Source organism: Rattus norvegicus, chromosome 9 (assembly GCF_021556685.1).
Source record: "Rattus norvegicus strain SHRSP/BbbUtx chromosome 9, alternate assembly SHRSP_T2T, whole genome shotgun sequence".
NCBI lineage: Eukaryota > Metazoa > Chordata > Mammalia > Rodentia > Muridae > Rattus > Rattus norvegicus.
Genome location: NC_141542.1, coordinates 104,078,124 through 104,094,861, shown reverse-complemented (window position 1 = coordinate 104,094,861; position 16,738 = coordinate 104,078,124). Strand labels below are relative to the sequence as shown.

General features: G+C 48.9%; 1 protein-coding gene across 2 annotated transcripts in view; it reads right to left on the bottom strand.

Moving 5' to 3' along the window:
• Positions 1-16,738, bottom strand: part of Trpm8 (transient receptor potential cation channel, subfamily M, member 8) — an 86,231-nt gene that overhangs the window by 20,509 nt on the left and 48,984 nt on the right. For both annotated transcript variants that reach the window (NM_134371.3, XM_087564679.1), the window contains 6 exon segments: positions 5,781-5,958; positions 8,058-8,229; positions 9,270-9,411; positions 10,204-10,295; positions 14,380-14,596; positions 15,212-15,324. In NM_134371.3, coding sequence (NP_599198.2) covers positions 5,781-5,958; positions 8,058-8,229; positions 9,270-9,411; positions 10,204-10,295; positions 14,380-14,596; positions 15,212-15,324 — 914 coding nt within the window.

Sequence of the window (16,738 nt, the reverse complement as noted above, 5' to 3'; positions counted from 1 at the left end):
TGTTAGGAGGTTGTTGTCCTTGCCTGTATCTCAGTGGGCAGCAGCAGTGATGGTCATCTTACAGGACCAAATGAGTACCCTCTGTGGAGCTGAGGAGGAGAGGGGAGGAAGCAGAAGCCCCTTGGAGGAAGAAACTTGCCGAGACTAGGGATATTGCTAGCCTGCAACAGATGTTTGGAATTCAGCTAGTCTTGGGCACAGATGAGACCCAGAAGTTAAAGTATTAAAGGGATGATACGCCATGGCCACGGAGCAGGGTGGTGGGATGTTAACAGCCCAGCTGTAATCCATTGCTCCTGTGATGCATCATAACTCCAGATCAAAAGGAAGATATTTCAATAGCTACAGGAGAGCCTTCTGGAGCACTGAACATCCTTTTTCTAGTTAGAAAGCAAGTCAGAGAAAAAGAAAGTGACAAGTAAGGAGTTGGGGGAAATCATCGTTGGGGTAATAAAGAGAAGGGAGACCGTTCATGATAGAGACTTGTTACATAATAAATAAATGGATCTTTAAAAACCTTCCTGCATAGCAAAAAGTAGTCACTGTTAAACAAACAAACAACAACAACAAAAACAGAAACATGGGGGAAAAATGCTCACTGCCCTAAATGGCTGGAAATGATAAAAATCCTTCAAGTCCCACGCAGAAAGAACCAGAGAAGTCTCCTGGTAACTCAGACACCTGAGTGCTGCAAATAAGCCACCATTCTAGAGATTATGAATCTGGCTATTCTTAAATAATTCCACAAAGAGACATGATATTTTTTTTTCAAAAGAAAAAAGAAGAAAAAAAATCCCAAGAAGAGCCCTGGGCTCCTTTATACAATCAAATATACACAAAATGCCAGGAAAGTTTTGAGTGAAAATAATGGGGGTGCAGGGGGGCTTGTACAATAGATGCTTTAATGACTTAAAAAGAAAAAAACCTTCAGTAATGAAAGCCATTTGGTAGTAAAACCCAAAAATAGAAAGAGTGATCAAATCAGAATACACAGTCTGAAAAAAATTTTATATAAAAAAAAGATGAGTAAACAACAGCAGGTTTTAGAATAGATTAAAATCCAAATAGACTTCTCAGCTAGGTTCCCTTTTCAAAGATTTACTTATTTTTATTTCAAGTGTGTATGCATGTGAGCCTATAGGAGTTTATGTGCACCGTAAGTTTATGTGCAGGAGCCCACAGTGGCCAGAAGAGGGTGTTGAACTTCCCAGAATGGGAGCTACAGACAGGTGGGAACCACCATATGAGTGATGGGAAGTGAACCCTGGTTTGCTGTGAGAGCATCTTACAGACCCTGAGCCATCTCTCAAACCAACAGCTAGACTTTTACCCAAGTAGCTCCTTCAGTGTGTATTAGAGGACCAGCGGCCCCTCATTCCCAGGCACACAGTAGAATGTCTACTCAGAACTGCTTCTGTGCCTAGTGGTAGCCCTGGCACATGAGCTCTGGGTTTCCCAATATGTATGTTGAAAGGTTTGCTGTTTCCTAGTCCCCTTTTGGAGAGATGTCTCAGTGTTTAAAAGCATATACTGTTCTCTGAGAGGACCCAAGATCACACATACCCCATCATCCACTTTGGGCAGCTCACGACTGCCTGTATCTCCAGCTATAAGGAATTAGATACCTTCTTCTGGGGTTTGGGGATTTAGCTCAGTGGTAGAGCACTTGCCTAGCAAGCGCAAGGCCCTGGGTTCGGTCCTCAGCTCTGGGAAAAAAAAAGGAATCAAACCTAGATACCTTCTTCTGACCTTGGTGGGAACCTGCACTCATGGGCATATACCCCACACACACACGCCCCACATATATACATATACAGATTGTTTAAAGCAAAATAAATCTTTATAGTAAGAATACTAGAGGAGCCTAAGGCTTCCAACCCACAGAGATGACAGTGGTCTGAGGAGATGGAGATGCCATTTGCAGTTTGATGGTTACACATTTTATATGTGCAGCTCAGCATTACACCTCAAACATGAACAGGCATAGTGTGACATGTTGGTTCAGACCAGAATAACACCCGCTAAGCGACTGAAGGTCAGGATGAAGAAAAAGTAACAAAAGCCATGTGCATTGTTTTCAAAATGAGGGGCAGGGAGGAGTGAAGGAGAGAAGATCTGCAAGGCTTCCACTGATGACATAGAAGAAAATCACTGTAATGATCTCGACGTGGGAGATACGGGGAGGAGCGAGCCCAGAACTGACAACGACCAATGGAAAAGACACCAGTGATTTCATTCACCTGCTTTTGGATAACAACTCAGTTTAGTCCTTGATGCTCTCGTAGAGTTATGCAGCCTAGACTGAACCACACACAGGACTTGAACTTGAAGTCCTCCTGCCTCAGTCTTCCAAGTAGAAGGGCTGACAGGACTGTTCCACCGGACCTGATGTGATGGCTACTTTCATTTTATTGTGATATGTGGCACTATATTAAATATTGTGATGCCATTCCTTTCATTCACAGGAGGAGATGGACCTGTCCCTGTTTCTCCACTATAAAGTCGCAAGAGGCTGGGCCCCGACATGGTAATTAAGTGACAGGGCACATGCAATGCACTTGGGTGGGGAAGCTCCACAAATACTTGTTATCATCCTTACAGTTCAACCGTTGTCTTTTTAACATTTAAACTCTTTTTCAATAGCTTGCCTCAGACCAGTGATATCACACCCAACTTTTAGTTTGAGGCTGGGGAATACTGTGTTCTCTACATATTGGTAAGAAATCTGCTTTATTCTAGCATACAAGAAGGTGACTCTTAGAAGCTACACAATTTGCATGGTCAGGGACTCAGAGCTGCCTGCCATCCTCGGGGACCAACACCTGTACAGGTCAAAGGGAACCAGAGACCCTTACTGAATCCAGGTTCCTTCCCTGCTGCTAGGGTGGGTGATTTCAGTGCAAACTGATCATGGATTTGTGAGTGCTTTTCTGTGGAACACCATCTAGTCAGCTCCCAGTGCTCCAGGACCATCCCCACAAACATATTTGCAATGCAACTAATGCGGTCGACACTACGGGTATATAAGCTTTGCACTAAATATTGTGGTGTGGCATCTGACAGGGTGACATCCTGGGGCTATTTTCTGGGGGAGCCGTCAGCCTCTGTAGAGCTTAGCACTCATCAGAAATGGCATGTGAAGAATTGGCTCACAAATCATAGCAGGGCCTCAGCTGCCCTCAAACTCCCAGTCAGGGATCACTGAAAGGAGAGTAAACCAGGGATGCTGGAAGAGGTGCCCCAGGGAAAGGCAACAAGAACAATCACACTGAATCCCTAAGTGGAGAGTACTAATGGGGTACAAAGAGTCTGCCAGGAAGACATTGACGTAACCTGAACACACACACACACACACACGCACGCACGCACGCACGCACGCACGCACACACACACACGCACACACGCACACACACACACACACACACACGCACACACACAGCCATGAACACAGACCCAGGTCTTTGTTGCCTGTTTCTCTTTAGCAGGAAAGTTTGAGCACAGTTTGCATTCCCTCATTCCCTGATCATGGCACAGATGTCAGGTGGTAATGTCCTTCAATGACAGGCAGCTGCCCTGAGAGCACGAAGATTCTGAGACCTACGACCACGACTCAATGCTACGGCACAGGCTGCTGCTGGCCCTTGCTCTGATTCCTGTGATCTGAGGAGAAGCAAGTTCAGGGAGGGGAGATTCACTCAGACTCACGGTCTGAAGGAACGCGGACCAGCTTATTGTGGTAGTAAAGGCATGGCAGGCGGTGTGAGCAGCTGGAATGGCTGAAGCATTGGTGGCTTGCTCACATCTCCGAAGAGCAAGAAAGAGAGGACGTAAGAAAGAGGGGACAAAGGAGGGAGGGAGACTGGAACCAGAAGAGGAGCTCAGACCTGAGACCCGAGGAACTCACTTTCAGCCAGCCCCTTCCTTACTAAATGTTCCGTAGCCTCCTAAAACAGCGCCACCAGCTGGTGGCTGACTGTTCAGACACGCGAGCTTCTAGAGGACAGTTCACATTCAAACTACTTCTGCAGATGTACTTGGTGCTCCAGTTTTCCCCTGAGCTTCCTGGTGTGCTGCTGGCGTCTGGCCATGCCCACAGCAGTGGACAGGCTGTGTGCAATCCTGGAAACACTGTTTGGTGACCGGTTAGTTTCCGAGACTCTGTTACCACGTGTGTCATTAACTCAGCGTTGGCTCTTTGTGGGCTCCAGATGTCATCAGCGTGTGGTTGCTGAGACAGCATTACCCTGACATCTTCCAGCCTCTTATTTCCTTTTCACAAGAATTCTGCAACTATGTTAGCTGCCATGGGGCTAAGTCTTCCTAATTTATCAGTCTCCTAAATCACAAGGATCTAGAAGCATTAGCATTTGGCTACTCAGCTAGTTCCCACCCCACCTTGCTCTGAAATGCTCCAAAACATGCTCCAAAAACAGCTACACATCTTCTGGAGAAGATTTTAGAAGCTACTGAACTACCAGTGGTGTCTTTATAAGCTTTAGGTAATGTTGTTCTTCATCAGAGAACCAACTCGGGCTGCAGCAAGCAGAGTAGCCCGTGCCGTCCTTCACAGACTAACCTCAGAACTAAGTCAGAAAGACATGGCACCACACCTGGCCATCAGGACCAATGAGCAGTCTGTGGATTGTGGTTCGGTCCCGTCATCCATTGCCATTCAAAGGCAAACTTTAAATCACAACAGCTATATGGGTTGTGACCGAACCTGTAAGTTGTGGGTCAGATTATTGTGACACAGGAGATCATCAGCAAGTCCCCACACCGAGACCATTCTGTTTGTCCTAGGTCACCTCAGCACTCATTCATGCTTCCAAGAAACTATGTGGAGATGAGAAACTGAGCAACGTGAAGCTTGGACAAAATGATGCTCTGCAAACCATGGAAGCAAGCCTGTGGGAGGCTTCCTGAGCAGCTTGCCAAGGGTCTCCCAGTAGAGGCTGGGACCAAATCATGCCAGAAGCAACCTATGATAATCTACTTCTTCTGAGTTCACGATGGATGGCTCCTGGGACCTTTGACTTTTGGATTCTATATCTGAAGTTGGTTATTGGTTATTGTGTATGATTTTGCGTAAGTTTGTCTTACTTAAAAAACAAAACAAGGAACCTCAGAAATGGTTTGCTCTGCAGCCATTGGTCTAACACAGTCAACCTTGACCCACTTGGGAATCACCTGGGAGACACAGGTCTAGGAGGGTCTATGACAGTGCTTACTGAGAGATTTAACAGGAGGGAGGGGAGAAGCCCCGAACATGATTAGGTCTAATTCACAGGTTGGGGTACTTGATTGAACAAAAAAGGTAGAGGAGAAAATAGGATGAGCAGCAACATTCACACACTCTGCTCCCTGACTGCAGACACAATGTGACCCACCCCAACCCCCATGACTTCCCAGCTCAATAGACTGTGCCCCGTAAGCTACAAGCAAAATAAATCCACCCTTCCTCTCATTGCTTTTGTTAGGTGTTTTGCCACAGCAACAAGAAAAGCAATTAGTTCGGTTGCTTCCTGGAGAACTATGACATGGTACTGAGCACTAGGACATGGATTTAATGGAGCTGGTCACACTGCTTGTCTGGATAGCCTGTTGTTGTTCTTTATTAGCACGGTCCCTTTAAGGCCCCCAACCACTGCAGCCACCAGGCTCCCAATAGCCTCTTCTCTCGGTTCCTCAAGGCAGACATTACCTCTGCCCACATGCTTTCTGCTTGTCTGGCATAGGTACAACCCAGACTGGAAGCCCGTGAGTTTGTGATGTAGACATACCCAAACATGGCGACCAGGAGATTGACCAGAAGGATGTTGGTGGAGAGCATGTAGATGCACACTAGTGGGATGGTGATCCACTCAGGGAAGCGGGGCAGATTGTATTCATCTAGCTCCACGCACAGTGGCTTGGACTCATTTCCCGAGAAGGTGCAGTGGGAGAAGTCATATGTGGTACCTGTGGGCACAGAACCAAGAAGCCAGTGAGGCCCATTTTGGAAAAGCAAGGACCATGGCAACCCAAAGGGTGAGGGATCAGAGTCTTCTGATGCCTTGGGTACAATCTTCAGAATCCTCTGCCCATCAGACGGTTTACTGAGCAGTTTATTTCCTCTGGGAAATAGGGATCTCCATTAAGATCAAGATCAAAGGAAGAGGGTAGTCTAGTTAGCTTCCGTTCTCAACTTGATAAAGCCTAGAGTAATCTGAGGGAGTCTCAGTGGAGGGGCTGCCAAGAATAGCATGGGCATGTCTGGGAGAGATTGACTTGGTTGAGGTGGGATGGCCGAGCCCACCACGGGAAGTGCCATGCCTAGGCAGTTGGAGGAGTAAAACCTAGCCAGTAAGATAGCTGGCAAGCAGCATTCTGTGAGCTCCGCCTCCAGGTTCCTGCCTCAAGCTCCTGCCCTGACATCTCTCAGTGATGAATTATGAGCTAGAAATGTTTCCTTTGGTTGGTGTGTCTTATCACTGCAACAGGAAGCAGAACAGGGAGTGGGGATGTGTTGTGCTCCAAGAAGCACCCAACCTTCTCAGCTGGAGAAGTGAGGACCTGTTACTCTAACTAACCAATATGGATCTCTATGAGTTCAGAGAAAGCCACAGACAGGGTCTCCAACTCTGAGGAGAGGCCCTACTCTCAGTGCCGACATCAGGAACACACTGTACAGGTAGAATGTGCTGTGTGGGGTGGTGGATGATGTGTACCACACCTGCCTGCCCCAGTCCCTCCCTCCCCTGCTCCCAACCACCCCGAGTGCTGCTCCTTCATAGAACTCAAGCCGCCAGCATAAAGAACTATCCTCAAATAAACTGCATCACAATGCCAACCCCAGGGTCCCAAGGACCTTTCCACCCTGCATGGAAAAGACCCTGTTTATAAGAGTTGAAAGAGCTTCCACCTGAGGAGCAGACACCGATGGTGGGAAAACCACAGGGACTGAATGCCACCTTCCAACCCCAGCCTTGGCTCAAGGAAACTTGTCTGTCAGTATAGTTTATGCTGGCAGGATGGGAGAGGAGAGGTCAGGACTACTGTCAGCATCCTCAAGTCCCTCCTCGCAGTCCACCCAAAACACGAGTTTTCTTATGCCCCATCCCTGACCTTTACAGCCTGGGTATGGGAACAACAGAGCAACCACGCTACCATTGGTCTCACAGTCTGCTGGGCAATGGGCTAATGACGGAAGCTTCCACCAAGGGCTCTAACGTCAATCTCCCATATGCTCTTTAGTAATAAACAGGAGCCTGGATGTTGTGGTCTATAGGGAAGTACAGCTCACAACACTCCTGTATGAACCAGCAAGGACTGCCCCGTTCTACCCTGGTAGCATAGCTTAGATGTGCCACGTGTTACACAACTTGGGATGTGGCTCCATTGGTAAACTGCTTGCCTAATGTTCAGGAAGCCCTGGGTTCAACACCTCAGCACATTAACCAGGCATGGTGGTGGCACATGCCTGTAATCTCAGTAGGGGTAGGGGGATTAGGAATTGAGGGTGATCCTTGACTACACAGGGAAATTGAGGCCAGCCTGGGCTAGAGGTCTTGTCTCAAAAAAAACACTGATAAATAAAGTCAAAAGACTTAAAGATCAAAATGAGAACAAAGTATTATGAGATATTATTTAGAAGTGGGGTGTGTGTGTGTGAGAGAGAGAGAGAGGGAGGGAGAGAGAGAGGGGAAGAAGAAGGGAAGAGGAGGAGGAGAGGAAGAGGAGGAGAAAAGGAAGAAGAGGAGGAGGGGGAGGAGGAAGAAGAAGAGGAGGAGGAGGGGGAGGAGGAAGAAGAAGAGGAGGAGGAAGAAGAGGAGGAGGGGAGGAGGAAGAAGAAGAGGAGGAGGAAGAAGAAGAGGAGGAGGAGGAGGGGAGGAGGAAGAAGAGGAAGAAGAGGGAGAGGAAGAGGAAGAGGAGGAGGAGGAGGGGAGGAGGAAGAAGAGGAAGAAGAGGGAGAGGAAGAAGAAGAGGAGGAGGAGGAGGAGGAGGGGGAGGAAAGGATCAGGGATGGGGTCAGAATGTCACCGCCAGGTCCACCTCCACCCAAGCAGAGCCCAGCTTACTGTCCACATCACTGGGCACCTGGCCAAACATGGCCAGGTAGGGCTCATAGATGACAGAGCGGAAGATCCACCTCCAGCGCTGTTCATTTTGCCTAAGGATCCCCTGTCTGGCCACGCCAAAGGCCACCATCCACACAGCAAAGAGAAACAAGAAGAAGAAAACGTCGATGAGCTGCCAGGAGGAGAAAGCAGAACCATTAGAACCACACCCACAGTGACTGGCTACTGACCCTTCCCAACCAGCCACAGAGACAGGCAGAGAAAGGTTCCAGAGGCAGAAAAGTTAAACCATCAAGTTGCCTGGCCACTTACTTATCGATCTTTCATTGATTGATTGACAGATTGCACTGCTGGGGTTAAAGCCAGGGCCTTGCATGAATCAGGCAAGCCCACTACCACTGAGCAACCTCCCCCAGTCCTAGCCACTAATGTAGAAATTGATTCCCGTCAGCTTTAGGTATGGAGATGTCTATTCCCCATAATGAAAACCAATTCCTGATCGTCAAGCAGCAGGCTTGTGAGTGAGGGCCCAGCTCAAAACACAGAGGGCCTCTGTTTGGAGGAACTCTCTCCAGCCACACCTGGTGATACTTGCCAGCTTTCAACCCTCAAATTATTTCTGCAAAATTACTTCTTAGGGAAACAAAAGCACCCCTTGGAAGACTCAAACAACTCCCCTGCCCTTTTTTTTTTCCTGCTGTGTTTTGCACACACAGCTTGACATCACGGTGACTGGATGCCTCAGATATGCTTTGAATTAAAACCACACACTCAGTCTCAGGGTTGGAGAGCGGTGTCCACATGAGCTCATCCAGTGGCCCATCTGATTTCCAGACAGAACCAGCTCTGGGGAGCAACATCCCCAGCCTGCGATTTCCTCCTGTCCTGTATGTAAAAGAAGCCTGCGGTCTCTCACATACAGGGTGTGGCATGCAGAATCCCGTCATCTTTCCGCATCTGACTCCCCATTTATTGCTAGAGAAGCATGTTCTCCTCCTTGAACTAGAACTACCCCATCCATTAAAAAACGGCAAGAACGCCCCTCCCTACATACATTCTGAGCAAACTGTTCAGACTCAAACCGAAGCTTGCTGAAAAGTGGGAACTCTCAGGAAGCCCCATCGACTTGCAGGGTGCGTGGACACTGCTGGTTCTTTAGAGCCCTCTTTCCTAAGCCCCGCCCCGGAAGTGGCCTGTGTGGCGGGCTCTTACCATCCGCTGCAGCATTATAATCTTGGGTCCCAGGTTCCTGCTCACGGTGAAAATGTGGATGAGCCTTAGAGTGAATATAATGTAATCCAGACAGAAAATGACTCGCCCGGAGTACAAAGAGCTTTTATTTGAAGAGTGAAGCCTGTGGGGAGAGAGGGAAGGAAAGCTTGTGGGACAGAGCACAGCATTTCCGAGCTTAATGTGTGTGACTGGGTGTGTACATTATTGTGTACACATGCACGCGTGTCTGTGGAGGCTGGGAGCAGACATCAGGCGTCTAACTCCATTGCTTTCTGTCGCCACTGTTGAGTCAGGGTCCCGTACTGGACCCAGAGCTCCCTGCCTGTCTTGCCCCAGCCCTGGGTTTGGGAAATGGTGGATGCTGCTATCCCCTGCTTTTACCCGGGTTCTGTGACTGTGAACGGAGTCCTCATGCCAGCATGGCGATGGGCACTTTGCTGCCGGAGCCACCTCTCTACCTCACTTTTGGGCCTTTAATGATCTTTCTAGACTTAGCTGTCTTCTCACACGCTCTAGCTTTGAGGTTGGAGAGATATACTGGCACCTAGAAGAGTGACTACAGGACCAGCATGCTGGCCAACGTCACATGCACCTTCAAGTAAGTGGGCCAAAACAAACTAACATTTGGAAGACACTAAACATCCCCAGTGACCTCACCTTGGGTTGCAATTATGCCCCCACAAAACCTGTCTGAAAAGTGAAAGGAGAAATCATAAAGAACCCAGAATGAGGAGAAACTTACGGTGGCCAAGTTGTGTCTCCACGGGGCAGAGGCAACAGGGTCTTATGATCACCTCTGAGAGGAGGAAAGTGACGGGCCAGGCCTAGCCATGGACTTAAGATGTCCCAGATTTTTTTCTCCATCTTTTGTGCCAAAGTGCCTGAAGTTGGGAAGGTGTCATGAGCCACTTACCGGAATACAATACCCGCTATGAAGTAGAAAAGTCCCAGTGTGTCCATAACGTTCCATAGGTCGGTGAAATAATTCACTCCGTTCATGTACCACTGTGGCAAGAAAGGACAGACAGAGCAATGGGCATCGTGGACACCAGGTCTTCCAGACTCGTGAGTGTCCACTCAGTTTCTCCCAGGACACTTCTGAGACTGTTTGTGTCAAGTGAGCCCTACCAGAACCCCACTGATCCAAGGGGACCAGAAAGATAGCTGTTCTCTTAGACATGTGCAGCCATCAGAACCAAGAAAAGAAGCAGTGTTCTCCTTTAAAAAATGAAGCCACGGGGAATGACTGCGACCTGTGTGGGAAAGCATGGAACAACCAGGTAAATGTGGATAGCGGTGTGGACTGTGCCCTGCACAGTTATAAAGTGTCACCCAGATGTCATCACTGCAGAATTCTTCTGTATTTACTGTAAATATATTATTTATGGCACTCACAACAGGACAACTTGATTAGTGAAATCTTTTTTTAAATGTATACAGGGAAAAAAAAGACTATTAATCTGGCTCTGTGGTGGTTAAAGACGCTTGGCCCGGGGAGTGGCACTATTAGGAGGCGTGGCCTTGTTGGAGGAAGTGTGTCACTGTGGGGGTGGACAGTGAGACCCTACTCCTGACCACATGAAAGCCAGTCTTCTCCTATCAGCCTTCAGAGGAAGATATAGAACTCTCAGCTCGGGGCTGGGGATTTAGCTCAGTGGTAGAGCGCTTACCTAGGAAGCACAAGGCCCTGGGTTTGGTCCCCAGCTCCGAAAAAAAGAACCAAAAAAAAAAAAAAACTCTCAGCTCCTCCTGCACCGTGCCTGCCTGGATGCTGCTATGTTCCCACCTTGATGATGATGGACTGAACTTCTGAGCCTATAAGCCAGCCCCAATTAAATGTTGTCCTTTGTAAGAGTTACATTGGTCGTGATATCTGACCACCATGTCACTGCAATGAAACCCTAAGACAGGCCAACCTAGCCATTCTAACCTTTTCACTCCCCTACTTGCTCAGAATCTGGCTACTAGGAGCCTGAGGGCCAGACCCCAGGGGCAGCTCAAAACAGGGGACAGTAGATTCCTCAAGGTGTGATACTGATTCTCACCAAAGACCGCCATTCATGTCTTCCCATGAACTCACCCACTGAGTCCATGCGAGACTCATATACCCTATGGCCTTCTTTGTCTCTGACCCCGAGGCTTAAACATGGGCTTAGGTGCCCATGCTGGGAGCAGTGGGTTTCTTAGATCCACCGAAATCCTGCAAGCTGGGGTGCAGGACTCACAGCTTGAGTAGCCAAAGGAGGAGAACGTTGCCAGATCACAATGGAACAGCTCAGTTCCCCCAGGTCTGGGCAGCCTGGGTCAGACCATGTCCACTGTGAGGAGACAGGCTCAAGGTTAGGACCCTGGGGAGGACACAGGGGCATCCATTTATCTGGGCAGTGCTGATCCCCAGGGCAGCAAAACCCATTCGCTCCTCCATGCTTCAGAAGATGAGAGTGGCTGGCACAGGCCCTGCCCACCTGTTCTCTTTTCATTCCTGCTGTGAGGCTGGTACATTCTGATTTGTACCCATCCTTGCCTGAGTGACTTCAGGAGACTGACCGCATTACAGGAATAATAGACAGATGAGCCCTGGGCTGCAAGAACACCACTATGGGGCGAAAAGATTTTGGGTTTTTTGTTTGTTTTGTTTTGTTTTACTTTTAATAAAGAGAAACCTCTTGTCTAAGGGGGAACGTGCAAAGCTAAGCCGTGTTCATGGAATACCAGGATGTGTTCACCATCTCCTCCCCACCACAATGGCCTCCGAACTGAATGAAGGAGCTTTCAGAGAAGGCAGGGTGGAACTTACCACATTATAAACAAATACCCACAGTGCCTTTAACAACTGCATCTGCACGGGGAATGGTGAGGTCAGCAGTCCCAAATTAGCGGTGAGCATCCTCCCTCTGGGCAAGGAAGGGATGTCACTCCTCACTGGGAGCATGGGTTTCTGAGTCCCAGGCACAATCTAAGACAGGCGATATCCTGTTTAGGGGTTTCCCCTAACAACCGTGAATGAGTCCATTAAGACTGCACAGGACTACAGAGCCCTTTCTTGATGGAGACAGCCCAGTGGAATAATCCAAAGACTGATTCTGCAGAAACAAAGGGAAACAGTGCCCTCTAGTGACAGATTCCTCGGGAACAGAGACTCACAGTTGTGGTCTGCCCATCCAAGAAAGGCCACCTGGGGTTTCTCTGCTCAGAAGAAAGCGAGGGCAGGATCCCTCTGTATATCTCCTCATCTCTGGCCTCAGTAGTCCCATAACCATGGTGTCCCTCTGGAGTGACTTATGAGCACCCCCCTCGTCCCTTCCTATGTTAGGAACACACATTCTCAACAACATGACAACAGCAGCTCTGGCCCCAGATATGCACAGCAAATGAACATCCAAGGCAGATCACCCTGCTAGATGCTGTTTTGTGGACCACAGCATACGTGTCAGGACCTAGGGAGCTCAGGGGACTCCCTGATGGGGTCAGTACAAGAGGAGACAACCTGATCCAGGTTTCTGCTTCTCTTAAGGGTCTCTTCAGGAGAAAATGCACCCAGAAAGGGAGACCACAATGAAACTACATTTGCAACTCCTGCTGGGTTTTCTCCCCCCCCCCCCACTGCCTCTTTCCTTCTCTGTCCTTTTCACCCATCTCTATCCAATCTTCATGACTTAATCCCCTATTGGTGTGAGTCAACTGACCCTCTGGTCCAAGAGTTCTTCCCTGAACGCTGAGTCCTCCCTGGTTCTGATTATCACACACAGAATACCTCAGCTCCACTCTGCTAGGGACACATCACAAGCCAGAAGGGAAACTTGGAAGTAAAGGCTGGCCACAGGGAGAGAGGCCATATGGAAGTGCTGTGGGCTGAGCTGCACCTCTAGACTTAAATCCTCAACCCTCTGCCTGGGAATGTGACCTTGTTCAGAAATCAGGTCACTGCATGGAGTCCTGATCCAACAGGACTGTTGTCCCCAGGAAACAGAGAAACTAGGACACACCTGCACATGGGGAGGGCACCATATGGATATGAGGCCGAGGGTCAGAGTGTCACATCCGCCAGGCACAGAGTGACAAAGATGGCCAGAGAACTTTCGGAAGCCAGGGAACAGCACAGCAGAACAGTCTTCTTCACTGTACTATATGGGACCAACCCAACCCACACCTTCATGATGGACTTCTGCCTTCCAGAACTATAGTCAGTGCACTGGTACTTGAGCCATCCTGTGTGTTTCGGGGCTTTCTTCCTCCACCTCCACTGACATTCCTCCCTCTTCTACATCATGAAGACAGGCATGTAGGGCACCGGTACTAAAACCCCTCCCAGCCCTCACATCCACAGCAGACACCATTAATTGATTAAGACATGCCCATGCTAAGAATAGACAGACAGGATCCCAGAATCCCTTGCAACCCAGGAGTCCCAGAGATTGCCCATAAAGGACATTCTGAGAGAGTTGGCATGACAACATAAGGCAACTCAGTGTTCTTAGGCTATTCAAGGCCCTACAGGGGCAAAGGCAGCACGTTTCCCCTCTAAAACTATTCTACCATTGGGCCTTGTACTTTGTAAACTGTAAATACCCCACGGGGCGTGTACCTAGCAAATACTTGCGAAATGGGTGTATTTTAAGGTTCAGGTCCAGAAGAGACAAGAGAGTGACAGATGAATCTGAAAGGACTTGATGAGACATTTTCCACCATGGGTCAGGGCAGCACCTCCTACGCCAACAACAGGAATTTCTTCGACATCAGCTACATCAGTAAGCACTTGCTCTGTGGGACCTGGAGTAGACTTTGGATTCAATGGTGAAGCAGAGATCCCAGGAAACTACCTGATCAACCATCGCTGGGGACGGGAAACTCTCTCGGTGGAGAAATTTGTTCACACATTGGGCTTTAAGTTCCTGAGATGCAGCGTCCATGAGTCCTCTGGGTAGGCTTCTGATGATGTAGATGCCTTTGGGTCACCCACTCTCTTGTCAGTTACCCCAATAAGCTCACCTGCTCCATAAACCAGCCTTGTGTGGACTCAGTGTCCCGTCTGGGGTAATCAGACATTTATCCACATCTCCCTGGAAAAAGCGACGACGCCCTTGCCTACCTGCCTCACTTCATCACAGAAGAGGACGAAGACCAGGGCATAGAGGATCAGCTCTGGGGTGTGTGGCACCGAGTGGAAGTCCATGAGCAGCACATACGCAAACAGCAGGAGGAAGGCGATGTAGAAGACCACGTTCCAGGAGAAGACCACGAAGGGCGAAGTGAAGAAGGCCACGTAGTACCAGAGCAGCTTCTTGTGCTTGTCAATGGGCTTCTTCCTAGGCAGAGTCAGAGGCAGGGGAGTGCCCCCAGTCACGTACATTGGCACGCACTGGTACACACCAACACACACATATGCTCTCTCACACACTCCGATACATTCATACGCACTGACACAGTCACAAATACACACCACAAACACACGTACTTGCATACTCTCACAAACAACGCATATGCACGCTTGCACAGACATGTACTCACAAGCACACAGATTATACATGTGCGCACACACAGTCACTCACACTTATATTCACGCTCACACATGCACTTGCACATGCACACAGGGAGAGACACAGAAAGAGAGAGGGGGATGGGGGGGACCATGGCTTGCTTCCTACCACGGACTCCTACCACAGGCAAGGGACAGGACAAAACTGGATCCCAAGGCTGACCCATCCAAAACTCAGCACCCTCCCCATTTTGTGATCAGAGAATCTAAATTCAGCCTCAGATACTGAAGACAAGCCCAGTACCACCTGCTTGAAACCCAACCCAGGAGAAGCCAGGGAAGATGCTGGACTAAGCGCACAGATGCCACAGTGAACATTCCATGTGCACAAATGCTCAAACGCACACAGATGCTCACACACAAGATTAGATGCCCCAGTCCACACCTAAACGATACGAGGCCACAGCCCACCAGGGGGATGATGAACAGACACAGGATAATCTTCCAGTTCTTCGTGTCTCGGGAAATCTCTCCATACCATTGCTTAGAAAGGAAATTCTAGAAGGAAACAGAGACGGAGAGCACAAGTCTTTATGGTCGTAAGTATATGGGGGACATGACAAGTTTCTTCTCAGCCTTGTACACTCCCAAAATATCTAACTCCTACGTTCATGTCTTTAATCTCTCAGATATTGTCTGGATATTGTCTGGCATGAAGAAACAACTTAAAATTCTGTTTGACTTTTAGGTCTTTTTTTTTCCCCTAAGTTCAGTTCTATGAGCTTTAAAAGAGCTAGCTAGTTATGCGAGTGAAAATTCGCCAAGCCTATGAATTTTTAACTAGTATGGTTTTTCTCTGTGTAAGCTTACAGCTTACACGAGCATGTTTCAAGCCCCCTCCTCTTCGGGGATGCTAAGTTCAAAGGCAGGGCCAGCGCTGTCTGCTAAGTCCCCAGGGCTCCTGGCTGAAGGCAGGTGGGGCGTTTCTATTTGGAAGCTAAAAGGAAGTCAGGAGAGGAAAGGCTGAAGTAAAAGCAAGACGGAAAGCACAGAGACAACCCCCAACTCTCGGCACCAGCCCCCAAAAGGTGCAGCCCCCAAAGATGGGCCAGAAAGGGCTTCCCCCGTGGTGGAGACTGGAAACATCTCGTTGTTACCAAAAGATAGACAAGGGCCTGACTACACCAAAACAAACAAACAAAACTCACAGCAGGGGAAGGGGAGGGGAGAAGCCAACCAGAGGTGATTTGATTCAGCATGAAGAGGGCAGAGTAAGGGGAAGCTGAGGTGCGCGAAGAGACTGAGACTGGTGTGCTATGCCCACAGTCCCGCACCTCCTCTCCTATTAGAAGGATGATAAACTCCAAGTGCTTCCCCTGTGCACCCTGCTTCACAAGTGAGTGCTTGGCCGAGGAGGAGCAAGCTGGACCCCAGAAAGAGCACCCAGCAAGTAGCATGTTGCAGTTGTAAACGCCCCAGGACTTGCAGCACACTCTACAGGGTACCCAGAGGCTCCCAAGAACTCCGAGGGATACCACCCCTCTTATCACAACATGTCTTCTCCTTCCTTCCACAGCTCACTGCCCACTGCCAACCACCTCCAGCTCACCCCCAGAGCAAACTGCTTACATTAACACCTTCTCATCTGAATTCTGTTTACCGGCTACCTGGTACAAGGCAAAGTGTGAAGTTTGGAGGCATCCACAGAGGCCTAAATCCCAGAGCCTCTACTTCCTAGCAAGTAAGCACGAAAAATATTCCAGAACCTCTCTGAACACTGAGTCCTCAAAATAACATGAATTATGCTCACTTCCATATGCACGGTGCTGATAAAACACATGAACGGCGTGGCTCGTCTGCCTCTCTCTACCTGATTACACTTAAACATTCCAGTGCAGCTGTGGACGCAGACATAAGCCGCTGCTTGCTAAACTTGCCTCAGGGTGAGCTTCCCCCCTCTCATGATTTCTCC